The sequence below is a fragment of the Gorilla gorilla genome, chromosome 10 (assembly GCF_029281585.2).
Source record: "Gorilla gorilla gorilla isolate KB3781 chromosome 10, NHGRI_mGorGor1-v2.1_pri, whole genome shotgun sequence".
In the NCBI taxonomy this organism is placed as follows: domain Eukaryota; kingdom Metazoa; phylum Chordata; class Mammalia; order Primates; family Hominidae; genus Gorilla; species Gorilla gorilla.
In genome coordinates, this window is record NC_073234.2 from 145,866,227 (window position 1) to 145,880,801 (window position 14,575).

The 14,575-nt window shown below is 44.0% G+C and overlaps 2 protein-coding genes across 21 annotated transcripts in view; one reads left to right on the forward strand and one right to left on the reverse strand.

The window, feature by feature from the left end:
- PIWIL1 (piwi like RNA-mediated gene silencing 1) overlaps window positions 1-12,456 on the forward strand; it is a 72,313-nt gene extending 59,857 nt beyond the window's left edge. For all 7 annotated transcript variants that reach the window (XM_055357635.2, XM_055357634.2, XM_055357644.2 and 4 more), the window contains one exon: window positions 12,162-12,456. In XM_055357635.2, coding sequence (XP_055213610.1) covers window positions 12,162-12,191 — 30 coding nt within the window. In that variant the 3' untranslated portion in view covers window positions 12,192-12,456. The remainder of the gene's footprint in view (window positions 1-12,161) is intronic.
- RIMBP2 (RIMS binding protein 2) overlaps window positions 1-14,575 on the reverse strand; it is a 329,547-nt gene that overhangs the window by 3,630 nt on the left and 311,342 nt on the right. For all 14 annotated transcript variants that reach the window (XM_063694494.1, XM_055357621.2, XM_055357617.2 and 11 more), the window contains 4 exons: window positions 13,642-13,823; window positions 12,147-12,315; window positions 7,242-7,345; window positions 5,688-5,759 (listed from right to left, as the gene is read on the reverse strand). In XM_063694494.1, coding sequence (XP_063550564.1) covers window positions 5,688-5,759; window positions 7,242-7,345; window positions 12,147-12,315; window positions 13,642-13,823 — 527 coding nt within the window. The remainder of the gene's footprint in view (window positions 1-5,687; window positions 5,760-7,241; window positions 7,346-12,146; window positions 12,316-13,641; window positions 13,824-14,575) is intronic.

Below are 14,575 nucleotides of genomic sequence, written 5' to 3' on the forward strand. Positions count from 1 at the left end.
CAGCTCACAGGCCTACCACATCACTTCTTCCCCAAACTCATCTGCCCATAAAGTGCCTAAACCAAGTTCAAAAGTGGCTGGCTCTGGGCAACACGGAGTCCTGTTTGTTTCTCTGTTTCTATGGTCTAGGAAATGACATAAAGAGTCTGCTACATCAAAACACCTGTGCAGTGAAGGACACAGCAGAGTGATGAGTACCTGTGGAATGGGAGAAAATGTCTTGCAAGTCATCTATCTGCTAAGGGGTTAATATCCAGAACATATAAAGAACATCAAAAAACCCAACTAAAGACGTTTCTCCAAAAATGAGATTCAGGTGGCCAACAGGCACAAGAAAAGATGCCAGTCACCACGAATCTCCAGGGAAATGCAATTCAGAACCCTGTAGTACCACCTCACACTACGATCAAAAACAAAATGGAAAAAACAGGTACTGGTGAAGATATGAAGAAACGAATACTCGTGCACTTTTGGTGGGAAGGTGAGATGGTGCAGCTGCTGTTGAAAACAAGATGGCAGTTTTGCAAGATGGAAAGAGTTCTGTAGACGGATGGTGGTGATTGTTTGCACAATGTAAACATACTTAACACTACTGAACTATATACTTAAAAATGATTTTATATCTTTTTTTTTTTTAATTGAGACAGAGTCTCGCTCTGTCACCCAGGCTGAAGTGCAGTAGCGTGATCTCGGCTCACTGCCACCTCCACCTCCCGGGTTCAAGCAATTCTCCCACCTCAGCCTCCCAAGTAGCTGGAATTACAGGCACATGCCACCATGCCCGGCTAATTTTTGTATTTTTAGTAGAGACAGGGTTTCGCCGTGTTGGCCAAGCTGGTCTCGAACTCCTGACCTCAGGTGATCCACCTGCCTCAGCCTTCCAAAGTGCTGGGATTACAGGCTGAGGCACTACACCTGGCCAATTTTAGATAAATTTTATGTAGATTTTATCACAAAAATTAATTGAAAGAGGCAGCCCCACATACTTCCTGCATCTTCCTGTTCAGCAACGCTGCCAGGTGCACACTCACTGCCCTGCCCCGCCCCACTCTTCTGCTTGGACCTTGAAGGTCCTACTCCTATTTACCTGTGACTGCCCTGGGCCTTCTCTCACCGGCTCCATTATTAGCTTATTTTTCTCTGTTGACATTACAGACTATTTCTAGGCCACCTATCCTTTTTACTGTGCATGTGCCCCTGGCGATTTCTTCCTATCGAGGGTTTTAAATAACATCTAAATACGAAGACACTCAAAAGTTATAACCAGTCAAGTCCCCCCTCATTAGGTCCAACAGCCAGAGTTCTCCGCCAGCCTTTGAAAATGATTCTTCCTCTGGCTGAGCACCAGATGGAGTAGTTGGCTTATATTTGGGGACTGTGTTCTGTGAACACACACGATGTTATGCACACATCTCCTCTGGTGTCATGCTCACACCACAAGAGGCATGTGTACACCAGCCTGCAGAGGCTCCTGTAGAGCCAGGCCTCCAGGCCAGCCCCTGCTCTGGCTGAGTAGAATGTGGGTGGAACTGCCTGCACTGGTTATTGCTCTTGTTCTTTTGGGCTGAACACGCATAGCCCTAGTAAAATCCACGTCAGAACGTACATGTACCACGTCACTCCCTTCCCCATGTCTGATGCCTCTACCACTGCGTGCTACTGCCTCCAAAGTGACGACGGGAGCAGCTCGCGGTGTGAATACTGCTTTGGCCTAAGTTCCGTTCTGTTTGGAGAGGCTCAGATGTCCTGTTCATACCCCTCAAGCTCAAGAGTTTCTAAGCTAGGTTTTCCATTCAACGTTGTTCTTATCCTTGCGTTCTCAAGGGCACCCATCACCTAGGTCAGAATCGAAGGCTCCCCCAGATGACATTCTCTGTCCCTCTGACTGACAGTCTGAACGCTGGATAAGATCATCTTGAGTCTGCCTTCCCCTGGTACTGACGTATTTCGGGCCATGTTTCCTGCCTGGATGGTTCCATATAGCATGTTTCCCAGCCTCCTGGACCCACTCCCATCCCCCTTCAAAAGTGTACCATCAAAACACTTTACAGAATAACTTTCTCTAAAAAAATTTCACCTTGACCTTTCCCTCCTCAGTCCCTCCGTAATTTGATCTCTCTCTGCTTCTCTCCTATGCCTCATTTCCCACCATTTCTCTATTTGAGGCCAAACAGTAACTACCTGGAGGCCTAATGTCCAGACAGAATGGGAATAGGCTGAAAGGCAGAAAACACCAAAATCGATTCCCTCCCAGTTTTCTCTGTGCCCCAGTCAGTGAGACATCCGCTCATGTTTGCATACTCCTCTGGATTATCTCCCGTACCTTAGTACGCCACGTGGTGGCTTGCTTTTGACATAGGAAGGTACAGGATTTAAGGTTTCAGATGCCGAGATGCTGGGCTATAGCAAGAACAGCACGCGCTTTAAAATATGATGGGGTGTTAGAAGTCTTCAGTGACTTAATGGGGGCTGATGTAAATTATGAAATAGCAAAAGGAGGAAAAGGCCAGGGAGGACAGCAGGAGTCCCTCGGGGGTCCCTGCTTACGCTTGTTTTACTGATATGGGATATAGCAGAACAGAGAAAGAGGAGGGTGATATTACAATATTAGGACCGGTGGAGTATTTGAATTCGCTGTCTCGAGATGTTTAAGGTTACAGATATCAAAACAAAGTACCAAGAAATTTAAGATTTTTGGTATCAAATTAGGTGTCCCCTGTCATTGTTTATCAAATAAGAAATACTTAAATGAACTGGGCAGTCTGCTCAGCGAACATGACCAGCAAAATCACACTAAAACCATTTGGAGGAGTGGTAAATAAAAAGAAGCATACGTTTCATATTAATTTAGATCTGATTCCCACTATAATATAAAAACTTAGGGAAGACTATTCAAGAAACTAAGAGGATAAAACATAACTGGGGAATAGAAACATGCAGACAAGTTAGAAAAATCTTCTTAAATTCCAGGAAAGCACCATGCCCATTGTTTCAACATGTGAAAATCTAAATGAAAAGTACATTCCTCTGAAGATATGTAGATTGTTAAAAACTGATAAGATAACCATTTAAGCAAATAACTTTTGTGCAACTGCAGTCTAAAAAGATACTGAACCTAAAGGATCTCTCTCTGGGCAGATTCTAATAACCTTCAAATAATAGTAATTGCTGTGTCACTTAATCTGCTCCAAAGCATAGAAAAAGGTTGAAATTTTCTTAGTTTATTTGGTAATTCTAGCATAATCCCGATATCAAAAGCTACAACAAAGGTATTCCAAAGAATACAGATTATTATTATTTCTGGAATATAATTTCTGAATAAAATATTAGCAAATCAACTTCCAGTGCCTTAAAAATTTTATATATGATGGCCAGTAATTTACTGATGAAAAATAAGCAGAGCAAACTAAAACTTTCTTAGCATTATAAAGGATACTTTCTCCGTATTATAAAGACCGTCTATCTTTACTGATAATCTAACCTACATGTAACAGTGTAAAATATCAGTGGTATTCCTACTAAAATACATAACAAGTCACAGATTTCCTTCTCTGTTATTCAGAATCATTCTAAGTGATTAGTAAGACAATTAAAAATGATGACAAATGATAAATATTGGTGAAGAGGAGGCAAAATAATGACAATCTGGGGGAACCCAAGGGAATCGGTTGATAAGAGAAATAAATGCATTCAGAAAAATGATTTGTGGGGGACATGTGCACACACACACACTTTTCCAACATGTTTTCTAAATAACCAGTGGAATATATACTAGGGGGAAAAATCATTCACAATCATAATAAGATCTATATAATTCCTTTTTGTTTGTTTTTGAGACGGAGTTGCGCTCTGTCACCCAGGCTGGAGTGCAATGGCATGATCTCAGCTCACCGCAACCTCCACCTCCTGGGTTCAAGTGATTCTCCTGCCTCAGCCTCCAAAGTAGCTGGGATTATAGGCGCCCGCCACCAAGCCCGGCTAATTCTTTTGTATTTTTAGTAGAAACGGGGTTTCACCATGTTGGCCAGGCTGATATCGAATGCCTGACCTCAGGTGATCAGCACGCCTCAGCCTCTGCATGAGTCACCGTGCCTGGCCATTGGATCTATATAGTTCCTAAGAGTAAACTTAAGATATATAAAGGATGCGTAAGAATAAATCTATGAATCTCTTCTGACAGATGAAAGGAAAAACTTTTTAAGAGGAGGCGCATGCTATGTCAGAATTGAAAGACAATATTATGTCTATTTCTTCCAAAAGCTAAATGTACATCTAAACAAAAAATTACAGGTTTGTTGTGGAGGTGGGACTCTACAAAATGTTCCCTCCCAAATATAAAAATGCATTCTACAAATACAATAATTAAGACAGCATGGAGTAGTGTTAAAGTCCATAAATACTCTAAGTATTAAATTCCTATTTACACTTTAATTTTAAAACGTATTCATTTTTTATTATTAAAAAATGATTTTTTTAAAGTAGGGAAAGTGCAGATTATTTAGTAAATGTGTTGAGACATTTGTTCTCATAGTTAGGAAAGAATGGTAGATACTTGAGATTTACATGTGGAAAGTGAAACTATAAAATTGAAACAAAATGAGGTGATTATTTCTATCACCTTGAAGGACCTTTTAGGCATGACCCCCAAGGCAGAAACATTTGACCGCATGCAAACGTGAAATTTATCCTTAATAAACAACAAAAATGGAGACGCAAACACACACACACAAAGTTAAAAAGCAGAGGTTGAGCTGGAAAGAACTATTTGAAACACATGTGACAAAGTATGAATATCCTCACCAAAGGCAAATCAGAAACCAGGCAGAGGAGAGAGCCTGGGAATCCTACACATGCCTGCGGCTGTAGCATGTTTGACTCAAAGAGAAACCTGCCGTCCAGGATGTCATCAGTTCTTGCCAATTCTGATAAAGGCGGTGGGGGAGCAGGTGGAAACGCACGTGCAAGGTGGGGACCCCCACTGGGCTCTGCGCAGGGTCCTAAGTGGCCCTGTGGGCTTCTGGTCAGGGAGGGGCAGCGACTTGCAAAGATGCCCCAGCTGGGGCTGCGGAGACTCTGAGATAACCCCACCCCATTCCCTCCCTTCTTTGCCCCAGGGAGTATTCAAGACATGCTCCAAGGGAACAGAAAAGGAGGGAGGGTGGCTCTGAGGTCCCTGCCAGGAATCACCAGCAGCAAGGGGTGGGGGTGGGGTGGGGGGTTCCATGCTGCTAACAGCAGTTGGCTCTAGAAAAAAGGTCAGGGAGAAGTCCTAACATCTGTGGGGTTTTAGGTTTTTTTTTTTTTTTTGCTTATTTCTATTTCTTTTCCTAAAATTTATTTTTGACCTATACAGTTAAGTAATCTAGAAACTTGAATTGTTTTGTAAATGTTTGGGTGGCAGCAATTTAAAACATAAGAATATGAATGTATTTGTTTTGTTTACAGTGCATACACATTGAAAACACTAGTATTAGCAAGGAAGAAACAATGAAGTTCACAGTCCCAACTTTCTAGATTATCTATAACTCAGCAAAGTTCTATAACTCAGCCAATTAAGCAAAGCTATCAGCAGCCATATGACGTCCATGCCCAATTTTAAGAGAAGGAACAGACTAGCAAAACAAAACACACAAAATAAATGAAAATACAAAAATCAAATGGTACTTCTTGATATTTCAAAAACTTACATAATAAAATCCATCTTCATCAATTTCACCAAAAACTGTAATAATATCTCCTGTGCAAAATGTAAGTTCAGCCTGTGGAGATGAAACATAAAATTAATCGTATTTTTCTACACAACAGTAGTAGTTTTTTAAAAATAAGTTCTCTATGCTTTCCCTTACTATTTGAGAATTTCCGGTATTAATCTACTCTTTCAGTCAAATAAAGGTAGAAGCTAATGAATGGCTCTGTCCACAGTCTTCTAGAAAGTAAGAACAAACCAAGATAATGTCCACCTAAAAGGAAAATGCTGCAGTGCTTTGATTTTGGCCAAAATTCAAGATTATTACCATGTTCTACTGATAATACATTTTTAAAGCTAGTGAAATAGTTAATTGTAAAAACCCGGAATATTAGGGAAATGTTCTCTGCAGTATAAGGACCATTACGTAAATATCCTTTCACTGAGTATTTTAAAACCTACTCAATTATTAATGAAACATCTATTTATTTATTGAGACAGAATCTCACTGTGTTGCCCAGGCTGGAGTGCAGCAGTGCAACCTCGGCTCACTGCAACCTCTGCCTCTCGGGTTCAAGCAATTGTTCTGCCTCAGCCTCCCGAGCAGCTGGGACTACAGGTGTGTGCCACCAAGCCTGGTTAATTTTTATATTTTTTATAGAGATGTGGTTTTGCCATGTTGCCCAGGCTGGTCTTGAACTCTTGATCTCAAGCAGTCTGCCCACCTCCCAAAGTGCTGGGATTACAGGCGTAAGCCACCGCACCCAGCCTAAACATCTCTTTATTCAGTGTCTACGATGGGCCGGGCTGCAGCCCCAAAGCAGGCGGTGTCAAACATGCCCCACTGCCCTCAGGGGTCCAACTGACCCAGCACATTTCAGTTCCCAGTCACCCAGCAGAACATGGAAGCAGAAATCTAGACAATATTCACAACCAAACACATTTTCTTTCTAAATGTCAAAATGAGGGAATATAGTTGGTGAGCCAGTGGCTTGTCAGAGCAAAGTACTGTGTAACATGGGTTCACATACATCTTGTCATCTCAGCTAGTAGCTGCAGAGACTGGAGACCCCACCTCTCATTTCTGAAGGCAGTGGTTTCAGCCTTCAAGACACCAGGCATCCCAAGCTGTGCCGGGCGACACAACCTCACCTATCACTGCTTTCCTCTCCACTGTTCTATGTGTGGGGCCTGACTGCTTTGCTTTTGTTTGATGACCACATGTGATGGGCTTTTATTTCTCTCCTAAAGATGGCCCTCAGGTGGCATCACCATTAGATGTGGATGACAGATTGTTCTTTCTGTCGTGGCACAGGAAAATCTGGGCCATAGGGACAGGGCTTGTCAGGGGCTGGCCATGTCCCTGGGAATCCCGTGATTTCTCTCCTGCGTGGCCATGTCTGTATCAGCCATCCCTCGGGTCGGCAGCCCTTCCTACGGATGGTTCGGAGAGAAGGAATGAGGAGGTGAACACACGTGGCCTCAGTGTGGTGTACCACGAGGGAAGGGAAGGGTGTGGTTGTGTCCGTCGTGAAGTGCAGTGTTTGGCTGGTACCTCGACATCGACGTTGGGCGAGCTTTCTCTGGGATCGTAGTCATACAGGGCCACCATTCTCCGTGTCGATACCGAATGATGCCTGCCACTTCTCCTGCTTCTCTCTGTTCAAATCACAAGGGGGGAAGAAATCCATCATGAGGTTATTTCAAACTTAGCGGTGTTCCCCTCCTTCCGGGTCACACATGGCCAATACAGCCAAGACCTGGCACTGCTAACAGGGCCACGTTTGCATCAGCAAACGTCTCTACTTTGGGTCAGTGGTCTGGGACTCCATATTCTTATATTTTTGCTGTAGTATGGTTTCTCCCCCTTAGACTAACACGAACGAACCTTTTCCTTCCTCCAGTCTGTCCATTAAACCAGTGAGACTCACATGAAGCACGGGGCTCTCAAACAGCAAATTTAGACGGCTTTGGCCAGCACGGGGAGGCCGTGGCTCGGGAGGCCCTGCAGAGTGCACGGTTGTGACACTGCTCTGGGAAGGCCCCATAGACACAGTTTTAAAAGTGCCTGTTTGTGTAACTATGGTGGTGCTACAAAATCAAGTCATGCTCCCCTAAGCGGAGGCAAAACTAAGGCACCGTCCTCAGGAGAAGCACGAATATAAACAGGGATGCCTTCTCCACCCAGCCCAGTGGCTTCCCTCATGCTGCTTCCCTGGCATCCTTCCATTGTGGTTTAGCAGCGGCCGTAGAGAAGATCCCAGCTCTGCACAGTCGACTTAGAGGTGCATTCCCACGGCCTGGCTCTGTCTCTGCCACAGATCGGGGCCTGGGCGTCATCCCAGCACACTCAGAAGCATAAGAAGGGGCTGCAGAGGAATTGCCCTAGGCTCTGCCCAGTGTGAGCGCTCCACACAGATAACAGGTGAACACTCTCAGGACGTAAGGAGGCCTCAGTGCAGAGCCGCAGAACCTGGCCCAATCACGAAACCCCTGTCAGACTGAAGGGGTGGGGCTGTGAAGGACTTTCCTCCTGGCGAAAGTTGGCATTTATGTGTTTCTTCTAAACACAGCCACTTTTTGCTTACATTTGATTTGGGGAATTCCAAACATACAGATGAAAACTATCAAAGGCAAATATCTTAACGGCAACTAAAGTCAGCGATGTGGCTTTTCAGTGGTTTTCAGCAGGTACAGGGGCCAGCTGTGTAGCCCTGCAACATTCCAGCGATTACCGTCCCCTTGGGTTCTGGTTAGGAGCCACTGCTGTAGTTTACAGGACACACACACGCCTCTGCGCACATGTGTCCTCTGCAGGACCTGCACATGTGTGTCTCCTTGCATTATGACCTTTTCCAGAGGTGTTTCTCAGCGTTGCTCATGTTACAGGGAATGTTACAAGTATGACTTTTGAAAGGTGGCATAACAACATACATGTACTTCTCACTGAAGTCAAACTTACATACACGAAGGCTCACTCTTCCCAGCGTGCAGTACTTTACGTTGTGATAAGCACACACAGTCCAGAAACCCCACAACAATCAAGACATAGACCGGCCATAGTCCTCTGTAGTCACTTCAGCCCAGGTAACCACAGATCTGTTTCCCTTCCCAGACCTTGGCCCTTTCCAGAATGTCACTAAAAGGGACTCATACAGAATGTAGCTTTTTTTTTTTTTTTTTTTTTTTTTTTGAGATGTACTCTCTCGCTCTGTCGCCCAGGCTGGAGTGCAGTGGCGCGATCCCGGCTCACTGCAAGCTCCGCCTCCCGGGTTCATGCGATTCTCCTGCTTCGGCCTCCTGAGTAGCTGGGACTACAGGCACCCACCACCACGCCCAGCTAATTTTTTCGTATTTTTTTGTATAGACAGGGTTTCACCGTGTTAGCCAGGATGGTCTCGATCTCCTGACCTCATGATCCACCCACCTCGGCCTCCCAAAGTGCTGGGATTACAGGCGTGAGCCACTGCGCCCAGCCCAGAACGTAGCTTTTGAGACAGGCTTCTTTCATTTGCATGACGCCTCTGAGATTCACCCCTGTCACTGGCTGTATTAGCAGTGGCTCTGTTCCATTGCTGAGTAGGCCCCATTGTGTGAGGTGCCTTCGTTGTTTCTCAGTCACCAGCTAAAAGCACCTGAGTTGTTCCCAGATTTTGATGACCGTTGGTCAAACCACTATTAACAAACATTCATGTACAGTTTTTTTGTGTGTGAACATAAGTTTCCCTTTCTTTTGAGTAAGTGTATAAGAGGGAAGTTGTTGGATTGTATTGTAAGTGCACATATAACTTTATAAGAAACCAGCGAACGGTTTTGCAGAGCGGTGATGCCATTTTCCACTTTCACCAGCATGCACAGGCCCACCTGGCACACTTTGTGCCCACACCTGCGACGGCCAGCCGTTTTAATCTTAGCCATTCTCAGTGTGTGTGCACTGGTTTCTCAGGGTGGTTTTAATTTGTGTTTCACTGATGACGTTAAAGATCTTTTCATGTGCTTATTTGCCACCCACATATCGACTTTGGCGAAAGGTCACTTAAATATTTTGTACATATTTTTATTGGGTTGTTTTCTTATTGATGAGTTTTGAAAGGTCTTTGTGTATTCTGAATGCAAGTCCTTTTTCCAGTGGGTTTTACTTGCAAGGATTTTCTGCCAGCCTGTGGCTTTTTATTCTGCACTTTTTAAGTGCAGAGTATTTAATTTTGGTGAAGCCTAACATTGACTTTTTCCTTTTATGTATCATGTTTTAATGTCCTGTCAAAGAAATCGTTGCCTGATTATTATAAAGTTTTCTCCTATGTTTTCTTCTGGAAATATTAGAGTCTTAATTTTTATACTTGAAACTATGATCCATTTTTATTTAAGTTTTTAATATGGTGAGAGTGTGGGTTAAGGTTCATTTTTGGCATATGGATGTGCAGTAATGCCAGCACCAATGATTGAAAAGAGCATCCTTTCTCCGTTGAATTGCCTTTTTACCTTTGTCCAAAATCAGTGGACTCCATATGTGTTGGTCTGTTTCTGGACTTCATTCTGCCCCATTAATCTATGTTTCTATCCTTTCTCCAATACCACGTTGTCTCGATTAGCACACCTCTATAGTAGTAAGCTTGCAATTAGCTTATGTGAATCTTCCAAGCTTCTTGTTCTTGTTAAAAACAGTTTTGGCTATTCTAGTTCCTTTGCCTCTCCATATACATTTTAGAAGTAGCTTGTTGATTCTCCATAAATCCCGGCACAGGTTTCGAATGGCCTTGCACCGCATCTGTGGGCTCACTTGGGGCAGCTGACATAACAATATTAAGTCCATGAATATGATATCTCTGTGCATTTATTTAGGTATCTGATTTCTTTCCTCGGTGTTTTCTGATTTTCAGCATACAAATACTGCACGTGTTTTGTTAGACTTAATGCTAAGTAGTTCATGTTTTGTTGTGTCGTTGTAAACGGCACTACTTTTAAAAATTTTAATTTCTAAATTTTCATTGCTCACATATGGAAATACAACTGATTTTTGTATATTGACCTTGTATCCATTGATGTTGCTACACTCCATCTGTTAGTTCTAGGAACTTTTTTATCCTTTGAGATTCCTTGAGATTTTCTAAGTAGATTTCCATGTCATCTGTGAATAGAAAAAGTTGTATTCCTTCCTTTCCAGTCTGTACACCAGGTGTGACTTCCCCTCACCATGTCGCCCTGGTTATGACCTCCAGTATGATGTGGAAAAGGAGTGGTGAGGGCCGACGTCCTTGTCTGTGCCTGGTATTAGGAGGATCACATTCAGCCTTTCACCATTAAGGATGATAGTTTCTGGCAATGCGGCGGGGGACACATAGATATATCAGGCTAGGTTCCCTTGGCCATCGGCATTTAGAAAAATAGAATAAAAAAATTTAATCTAATTGATAATATAAATCAAGTTACCATTCCTTAACAGAAATTCTTGTATACTTTCTGGGTCTGTGGTGTACAGGGCCTGTGTTCTCTTTGAAAGAGTCTTAGTCAACTTCGGGAAAGGAGAGCTTAACAAAAGTGGGTAGAGGGGTAAAGGGCTCAAAGATCTTCGATCTCATGGATTTAATGTGGGCGATATATTCACACTAAACCTCGACTATTAGATGTGGATTCTATCTTGAAACAATGCGTTTATTAATGCCAAAAAAGGTTGAAATGTTTTGATTTTGTGATTATCCTTAAAATTATGTATAGTCTTTGAAGCACTGAATTTTGTCTTTGAAGTCTGATTTAGAAGCTAATCAAGTTTTGAAGTATTAAACCTTAAATATGAATGATACAAAACTGATCTCTCTCTACAGCTTTTTAGAAAAAACAGAGGCTTTTTTTGAGACTACAGAGGCTTTTTTTAATGAGGACATTGTCATTGCATGTGGAAAAAAATTTAAAACTCATAAATGTAATGTTGCTTAAAAAATCACTGAAAATAGTTTTGCTGCATTCTCAGTGGCGCTTGCAGACTGGCTTAAGATAAATGAAGGAGTTTCATGTCTACCCAAACTAAAGAGAAAAGAGCTTGTGCCTCTTGGATAAGCAAAGGTCACCTAAAGAATGAAAGGCATAGCAGCCCCCCGACCACCCACTGAAATTTATTGTAGACAGGCTGATGTTCAAACCACATTACCAGAAAGCAGCTAATCATGTGTTTTCTAGATGTGATAAATTTTTTGCAAGCAAGACGGCACTTCATCGCCCATTAGATCATCTGTGTCTTCACACTTAGGTGCATCTGTGTCCCTAAAGCACACAGGAGACTACTGGCAGTCCTGGTTTGTAGGGTGGCTTTTGCCCAAGAAAAATCACTGGTCAACATTTACATGACTTTGGCATATTTAAATGATGCAATCTGGGGTCTCCTCATCACCGCCTGCCTCTCTGAGCGGCAGGTGTTTTGTGCCATAAAATGCACAGGGAAGGTCGAATAGGGGTTTGCGCTTACCTATTTTCTCCACAGGTGTATTCAGAGGGAGAAAGCCCTGTCTAAGAAGCTGATCCATCATCTCCTCATCATCTGCTTGTATCTCAGAGACCATGTTACAAGGAATAAGGCCAAGCCGGGCACAGGTTTCCCCACGGTAGAATCCATCAGCGTCTTTATCACCATAAACCTAGAGCCAAGGGGGAAAATAAATCAAGCACTGTAATTGATTGGTTCAGAAATACAATAGTCCCACTGACAGTAAGTGAGTATAGTCGAAAATATATTTTAAATATAGTTTAAAAATACCATAAATCACCTGCATAGGTCACCCACATGTGTGCTGTGGATGTGTACATGTAACCCTCGCTCTATGACTCTGACTCAAGAGCCAGTTTTTCATCTAGTGTTTGGACAACCTGCCATTCTTCTCATCAGGCAGGGTGTTTGCTTGGATGAATGCATGTTATTTAAATTCACGCACATTAAAAGGGTGTGTGATGAGACCCCACCCTACCAAGAAGGACCAGGTAGGCTGCACAAAGTGGTGTTTCTGTCTGCCTGAAATGGGTTCCTACGTAACAAGATAGTGCCACATAGCAGGCATTCCGACCGTTCTCAAATGCCAACTGTCAGGACCCTTGCTGAAACTGCAAACAGGGTTCAAGGCCCTCTTTCTTTCCCCTCTCCTACTGAACAGCACACTTTCTCTCATTTTCCCTACTTGAGACTCACAAGGCTCCTCTCCTCTCAGAAGGCTGGATCTCATGGCCTGTAATCCCAGCACTTTGGGAGGCCAAGGCGGGCAGATCACTTAAGGTCAGGAGTTTGGGACCAGCCTGGCTATCATGGTGAATTCCTGTCTCTACTAAAAATACAAAAAAATTTAGCTGGGTGTGATGGCGCACATCTGTGTTCCCAGCTACTTGGGAGGCTGAGGCAGGAGAACCACTTGAACCTGGGAAGCAGAGGTTGCAGTGAGCTGAGATGGTGCCACTGTACTCCAGCCTGGGTGACAGAGCAAGACTCTGTCTCAAAAAAAAAAAAAAGAACTGGCTACCAAAGGGATAGGAAACAACCTCCATCAGGTGTGTTAAAGAACTAAGGCATGGAACTCCAGCCTCTAGCTGCTGATGCTCCCTTCTTCCCTTTTTCCCTCCCTTTCCCTCTCCCTCCTTCCTCTCTTCCCTGCCTGTCTGCTGACTGACAAGTGTTGTTTTAAAATTTGGAGCCTGTGGTATTTTTCTCAACAACGTAGGCCCTAATAGAATCCAGAGTTCACAGGACATATTTGGGTGTGTTTGTGTGCACACAAACCGGGCAGGTGCTGGAGAAGGCACTTTGCAGAGGGCAGGGCCCTTGCCGTCACAGCACCATGCCACCTCCTCCCGTGCCTCGCCCATGGCCTGCAGGAGAAGGCCATCTCTAAGTCGATACCCTGTTGCCAGTCTCTGCCCCCATGACCCAGACCCGCCTCAGGGGCTGACGAAGCCGCCCGCAGGCAGCCATCCCGCACCTTGATGATCTGGCCTTCTTTAAAGGGAAGCTCCTCCTCTGCAGCATCTGGGTTTGGGGACATGGTGAGCGGGTCGTAGTCAAAGAGAGCCACAAAGATCCGGGCCGGGAGCTCTTCGGCACCAGGGTCAGTTTCTGACTCTTCATAGAAGTCTGGAGAAAGGCGGTCTCGCCCGTAATCGTCTGCGAGCAAGTGGGGGTGAAGAACAGAGCGGCAGTGAGCCTAACTGAGGAGCGTGCACGGGAAATGCAGCTTTGGAAAGCAGTGAGGATGGCAGCGGTTCCTTGACTTCTGTCTTTTTTGTGTCTTAACATGTAGGCGGAAATAGATCAGGAGGTCTAGGTCAGATGAACTGGAGAAGCACATAACCACAGCCACACTCTGTACCTGGCCACACTGCATGTGAAAGCACTGAGACAGGGCTGGGCCTCGGGGGCCTCCTCAGAGAGCACAGGCTGGGGCAGGAGCTGCGGCCGTGCCAGGGGCAGGATGGCCCATGCTGGGGAGCCTTCCCAGGACCCACACACTCTGCAAAATGGAAAGCTAAGCACAGCCCACGTTTAAAATATGTTTGTATGTTAGTCAAAGTCCATAGAGGTGACCAACTGTTCACTTAGGTAAATATGTAACTGGCAACAAACGCATCCTGATTACCGTGAATTAATAATTTCCTGGTGAATTGGGTTTCAACTCCATATACCACCCAGCTTCTAAAAGTGGTTCTTTTGGACTAGAGGAAATGGATACATTCCTAGACACACACAACCTCCCAGGATTGAATCAGGAAGAAATTGAAACCCTGAATGGACCAATATTGATGAAATGAATTCACTGCTGAATTCTACCAACATACAAAGAGCTGGTACCAATTCTACTGAAACTATTCCAAAAAATTGAGGAGGAAGGACTCCGCCCTAACTCATTCTATGAAGCC